Source organism: Scophthalmus maximus, chromosome 2 (genome assembly GCF_022379125.1).
Source record: "Scophthalmus maximus strain ysfricsl-2021 chromosome 2, ASM2237912v1, whole genome shotgun sequence".
In the NCBI taxonomy this organism is placed as follows: domain Eukaryota; kingdom Metazoa; phylum Chordata; class Actinopteri; order Pleuronectiformes; family Scophthalmidae; genus Scophthalmus; species Scophthalmus maximus.
Window position 1 is genome coordinate 31,270,001 of NC_061516.1, and position 6,848 is coordinate 31,276,848.

Below are 6,848 nucleotides of genomic sequence, written 5' to 3' on the forward strand. Positions count from 1 at the left end.
ACGTGTCCTCTGAGCGAGGCCTGGTGTGACGTGGTGTGTGTGTGTGCAGGTGGTGTCCCTGGTGCAGCTGCTGTCCGACCCCTACTACAGAACCTTTGACGGCTTCCGGCTGCTGGTGGAGAAGGAGTGGCTGTCGTTCGGCCACAGGTTCAGCCACCGCGGAGCTCAGACGCTGGGCAGCCAGAGCAGCGGCTTCACCCCGGTCTTCCTGCAGTTCCTCGATTGCGTGCACCAGGTGGGACAGCGTTGTGACCTCAAATACATGTACTGCTCCCAGCACCATAATGTAAATCATACGTTTCAGAATACAGATCAGACAGTATGTTTATTGAGATGCTGGAATTTCTAGATTTTCAGAAGTGCTTTGATTGGCAAGAAATCTGTGCTTGACAAGATGGCGAGTGTCACTCCAGAACAAAATGTGAAAGGAAAACGCTTCTTCATCCTCATGTGTCTATAGATATATATAGAGTACGATATAATCATTTCTAATGCAGTGTGGGGAAACTTTGTTTCCTGGTCTGCTGACGTAGATTCTGCCGCCATTTCGCAGACAGGATGTGGTGTGTTACTCCTCTGTCTGACACTCCACAGTGCTGCTGCCTTCTCCTCCAGCACCTTTCTTAGCAGAAAACATACAAATGAAAAGTTGACATTTGTACATCAGCATAGGGCTGGGAGATCTGACGATCTTATATCAGAATCTATCTTAATTTGGCATATGATCAGTTTTTCATAGGAATTGATCAGATCGCGGGGGAAGTTCTGCAATGCTCTGGAGAACAGATATTGTAGTAACTCTAATACAAGACAGTCATGTTACAGGAAACTGCATTTTTCCGGTACCAGAACTAGCCCAAAGTCTGATGATACTTTAACAAAAACGATGGAAGTATTTCTCAAGTTGACATGTTGTTGATGAAAAGTATGTGAATGTGCAGTCGATGAACAGAATGAGAAGGCGTCACAGATCTAAGGATACAAGTGAAGTCGCATCTAGATGTCTTTAATAAAAGACCCAGTTGACCCCTCCCTCCCTCTGTAACCCCGTCCTCAGATCCACCTCCAGTTCCCCATGGAGTTTGAGTTCAGTCAGTACTACCTAAAGTTCTTGGCCTACCACTACGTGTCCAACCGCTTCCGCACCTTCCTGCTCGACTCCGACTACGAACGCATCGAGCTGGGTGAGAACATCTCTGAGTTTGGGGCCTTCGTTCTTAGGAGCACAGTGAGTGTCTTTGTGACGAGCCCTGTGCGCTTGTGTGTGTGTGTGGGCGTGCAGGAGTCCTCTATGAGGAGAAAGGGGAGAGGAAAAGCCCTCAGGTATGTAAATCTGTGTGGGACTACATCGACAGACTCAACAAGAAGACGCCCGTCTTCTACAACTACATGTTCTCGCCTGAAGACGACGAGGTGAGTGAAATACGTCTAGTCTGAAACGACCGACTGTCTGAACCAACGCAGACTCACAATGACCGCGTGTTGTAGGTGTTGCGGCCGTACACCTTCATCTCCAACCTGAAGGTGTGGGACTTCTACATGGAGGAGACCCTGTCCGAGGGGCCGTCCTACGACTGGGAGGCCGGGGTCCGGCAGGAGCGCGTGGCAGAGGAGACGGCGGAGAAGCCCGACAGCGGTGGGCCCAAGTCGCAGCGGCGCGTGGTGTGGCCGTGTTACGACAGCCTGAGCAAGGCGGTGCCCGACGCCATCACCAAGCTGCTGCAGGACCTGCAGAGTCTGGAGGCGGAGCTCGGCCAGACGTCGGACAAGTGGAAGGACACGTGGGACAAAATGAAGACCACGCAGAGGACGGAGAGCAAACTGGAGAGCAAGGTGACACGGGGGTCTCGTGATGCATTCATGTGCTACCTGCTGATCAGAAGCTTGATGGTGAACATGTCTCTGACCACCACAGACAAACACGTTTTTGTAAAAATCTGTTAGATGTCGGTTCTGTGTGCGTCGAAAAAATCAGGTTTTCAGCTCAGCTCCTTAACTCGAGTCAGTTTGTTACCATCACTCGTCGACACGTTAAGAGACGTGCTGGCGGGTGACGCTGCAACTCGTGGTCAGTGCGTTGGACTCTCACACCGGAGGTCGAGGGTTCACGGTCAGAGCGGTGACATCACAACAACAACAACAACATAGACAGAAACAAGGTTTCTCCAGAATCACGTACTGCGCCTTTAATGAGAAATATTGAGTCTTGTGAGGTGGGACTCAGTTATTGGTCTGTGTTTGTGTTTTTTATTTATTTATAGTTATTTATAATAAAGATTATGTAAAATATCAACCCATGAAACAGGGACCAAACCAGATAAATTATTATTATTATTATTATTGTTATTGTTATAGCCAAGTTGTCAAGGAGAATGAACAGTTTTTTTCCTGACGTGTGGTTCAGTGCAGTTAAGACTGTTTGTGCTCGTTCTCTTCACGTAGTAACTAAAGTAAAACTCTCACAGAAAGGTTCAAATTGATCGTCTGTGATCTTCCTCCTCAGCCGTCGTTCTCCAGCTCCCTGCTGATGTCGTCCAACCTGAGCCACCAGCGGCGCTCCCAGGGCGTCTACCTGCAGGAGAGCGGAGTGGGCTCCTCCATCAACCTGGCCTGCGAGGCCAGCGCCACCTCCACGCCGGTGGCCGGGCGGCCGAGCACCAGCACCCTGTACAGCCAGTTCCAGAGCACGGAGAGCGAGAACAGGTCTGTGGCCGCCTCCGCCTCCACCTCCACCTCTGCCACCGCCAGCCCCACCACCACCACCACCCCCGCCTCCACCACCCCCACCAACACCACCACCCCCGCCTCCACCAACACCACCACCCCCGCCTCCACCACCCCCACCTCCATCCCCACCCCCACCACCACCACCCCCGCCTCCACCACCCCCACCAACACCACCGCCACCCCCACCACCACCCCCGCCTCCACCACCCCCACCAACACCACCACCCCCGCCTCCACCACCCCCGCCTCCACCAACACCACCACCCCCGCCTCCACCACCCCCACCTCCACCTCCATCCCCACCCCCACCACCACCACCCCCGCCTCCACCACCCCCACCAACACCACCGCCACCCCCACCACCACCCCCGCCTCCACCACCCCCACCAACACCACCACCCCCGCCTCCACCTCCACCTCCATCCCCACCCCCACCACCTCCACCCCCACCACCACCACCCCCGCCTCCACCACCCCCACCAACACCACCACCCCCGCCTCCACCACCCCCACCACCACCACCTCCACCCCCACCACCACCCCCGCCTCCACCACCCCCACCAACACCACCTCCACCCCCACCACCACCCCCGCCTCCACCACCCCCACCACCACCCCCACCTCCACCTCCATCCCCAACCCCACCTCCTCCACCCCCGCCTCCACCACCACCCCCACCACCACCCCAACCACCACCACCCCCGCCTCCACCACCCCCACCAACACCACCTCCACCCCAGCCACCACCCCCGCCTCCACCACCCCCACCACCACCCCCACCTCCACCTCCATCCCCAACCCCACCTCCTCCACCCCCGCCTCCACCACCACCCCCACCACCACCCCAACCACCACCACCCCCGCCTCCACCACCCCCACCAACACCACCTCCACCCCCACCTCCACCTCCATCCCCACCCCACCAACACCACCTCCACCCCCACCACCACCCCCGCCTCCACCAGCCCCACCAACACCACCCCCACCTCCACCACCCCCACCTCCACCTCCATCCCCAACCCCACCTCCTCCACCCCCGCCTCCACCACCCCCACCAACACCACCTCCACCACCCCCACCACCACCCCCACCTCCACCACCCCCACCTCCACCTCCATCCCCACCCCCACCACCTCCACCCTCACCACCACTGGGAGGAGAGGAGAGGAGAGATTTGTAGAGGTGTTAAAATGTCCCATGTCTTCTTTCACCCTTCTCCCATCAGGAGCTTTGAAGGCATCCTGTTCAAGAAAGGGGCGTTGTTGAAACCATGGAAACCGCGGTGGTTCGTCCTGGACAAGACCAAACATCAGGTAAAGACCCCTTCAGAATGACCACGTTCATGGACGTCTGTCTCCACCGTGTCTGAACAACGTGTCCTTGTCCCCAGCTGAGATACTACGAGAGCCGGCAGGACAAGGAGTGTAAAGGCGTGATCGAGCTGGCCGACGTGGAGTCGGTCACTCCGGGAACTCCCACCATGGGGGCGCCCAAGAACATCGAGGAGAAGGCCTTCTTTGATGTGAGTGCCCCTCAGCCGGGGTCTGGTCCTGCGTCTCACACACTTGAATCTCTTCAGACTCTGCACCGTCTCAGTCGAGTTTGAGTGACGGAATTCCTGTCAGAGATGGAAAAGATTCTAAGAATGTGTCCAAATGTGTGCAGGCGGTTGGGTGCACTGTAACTAATCCTCCCTCTTCTTCTGATTTCGCAGCTCAAGACGACCAAGCGAGTGTATAACTTCTGTGCCCAGGACAGCCTGAACGCTCAGCTGTGGATGGACAGTGTTCAGAGCTGCTTGTCGGACGCCTAGAGGAGGCGGGACTCTGTAACGGAGCCAGTGAGCAATGTGCTGCCGGACACGGGGAGGGGCCTTTCACCACTTGCACTCTGCTCTGTTCGATAGTGTTGGACTAATAACCTCGCGTCACAACGTTTCAGTGTTTTTGTTATAAAAAATAAAAAAATTAGAAAAAGGAAAAGAAAAAGGACCTTGAAGAACCACTCCCCCTCGACCGTCTGACCACTATGTGCGCTGGATGTCTGATGCACACAAACAAACGAGGCAAATTCAAGCATGTTGATGCTTCTTGTGAGGCTGCAGCTTGGACCAGTACCAGGAGGTTTCCACAGCCTCCACCATCCCACCTTTCTCCTACTAACCTGCTCGCCCTTTAAAACACTGCGGGGGGATGAGGGAAGAGCAGCAGCGGTCACCCCAGCCCCACACACGCACACGCACACACACACACGCACACGCATACACACACGCACACACACACACACGCATACACACACACGCACGCATACACACACACGCACGCATACACACCCACACGCACACACACACACACACGCACACACACACACACACGCACGCATACACACGCATACACACACACACACACACACACACACACACGCACGCATACACACGCATACACACACACACACACACACACACGCACACACACACACACACGCATACACAAACACGCACACGCGCACACGCACACACACACACACACGCATACACACACACGCACACACACACACGCACACACACACACACACGCATACACAAACACACACACACGCACACACACACACACGCATACACAAACACACACACACACACACGCACACACACACACACACGCATACACACGCATACACACACACGCATACACACACACACACACACACGCACACACACGTATACACACCCACACACACGCATACACACCCACACACACACACGCACACAAGCATAGACACACACACACACACACGGTGAGACTGTTCTGGAGAAGCGTCTGAAAGTTGACTGATGGGTTGACTGACCAAACGCTCCTGGCCTCCAGAGGTCAGAGGTCTCTGCTCTCTGCTGCTCACCCCCCTCCAGAGGGAGAGGATGAGGAGGAGGGGGACAGACTCCTCCACGGATCATGAAGGACGTCCTCTCTTCTTTTCTGTTCTTTCTTTTCTAAAATCCCCAATTTGTACCAGAGGGACATGGATGCTCGTCAGCTGCAGCAGCAGATGACGATGATGATGATGATGATGATGATGATAATGACAGTGATGATGATATACTGTGAAAGCCATGAATCCGATCAACCCCAGCGGAGCCAGCTGGAGATTAGAGTCAGTCAGGTATTGAGTGTCGGTGAACTTTTCACTGCGAGTGTTTACAAAGAAAACAAAACTTCCCATCGCTCAACTCTTCAGCCGCGAGCCGTCGTCTGTTGAATCAACCACTAACATTCACATTGTTCTCGTGACGCAGAAGGAAAACAGTGTTTTGTCTATGGGTATTATGGGATGCTCCACAGAGACCACCGCCACGCCGCTCAGTGTCGCTCTCTGACAGGACGGTCGCTAAAGGAAAGTTGCAGTATTTTTTATTTTCTTACTCTCACGACAGTTTCCATTGGACTGTCGGAAAAATGATGAATGACAACTTTGCGCTCAGCACCGCAGATGGCAAACAACGACGTGATATAGAATGAGAACAGAGACATTTTCATTTCAAACGCTTTGGCCCCGAGTCAAAAGGCTCCAGCTGCCTCAACAACAAGTAGCTGGTTAGCTCAGTCAGCCCCTCACATGATAACTAACTGTGCAGTTAGCTCCCACGGCTAATCCAGCAGGCTAATGTCACTAGTCTGAGCGTCCTGGAGTCATTATCACTGTCCTGAGAAGAAGAGCTGAGCTGACAGATGTGGCGGGACGAGGAGGTAACGGGACGGGGAGAGTGACTTGTCCTCAGCGTGTGGAACATGAATCTGTCAGATGCATCATCAATCTTCACTTCCCTGCTGGAACTTGTACATAGAGGAGTTTACATCGGTTAGATGGTAGAGACATCAAACATCAAGTCACCTAGTGTGTTGTCTTTTTTATCTCGTCAGTCCCCCGCCACACACGCACGCGCACACACACACACACACACACACCACTCCTACCCTCCCACATTAACACCTGCTCTGTAAATGGCTCTACTGCTGTCTTGTTGAACATAAAATTTGAAAATGTAGATTTTTTTTTCTCCGTGTCTAATAACCCCTTTGTATATACTACTCCAGATTTGTATGTAACGTTTATGGTAGTAATTTATT

At 54.0% G+C, this 6,848-nt stretch overlaps 1 protein-coding gene across 6 annotated transcripts in view; it reads left to right on the forward strand.

The window, feature by feature from the left end:
* sbf1 (SET binding factor 1) overlaps window positions 1-5,081 on the forward strand; it is a 52,293-nt gene extending 47,212 nt beyond the window's left edge. For all 6 annotated transcript variants that reach the window (XM_035626536.2, XM_035626538.2, XM_035626539.2 and 3 more), the window contains 8 exons: window positions 50-235; window positions 1,058-1,184; window positions 1,283-1,413; window positions 1,489-1,833; window positions 2,504-2,703; window positions 3,953-4,040; window positions 4,118-4,249; window positions 4,442-5,081. In XM_035626536.2, coding sequence (XP_035482429.1) covers window positions 50-235; window positions 1,058-1,184; window positions 1,283-1,413; window positions 1,489-1,833; window positions 2,504-2,703; window positions 3,953-4,040; window positions 4,118-4,249; window positions 4,442-4,540 — 1,308 coding nt within the window. In that variant the 3' untranslated portion in view covers window positions 4,541-5,081. The remainder of the gene's footprint in view (window positions 1-49; window positions 236-1,057; window positions 1,185-1,282; window positions 1,414-1,488; window positions 1,834-2,503; window positions 2,704-3,952; window positions 4,041-4,117; window positions 4,250-4,441) is intronic.
* The last annotated feature ends 1,767 nt before the right edge of the window (window positions 5,082-6,848 follow it).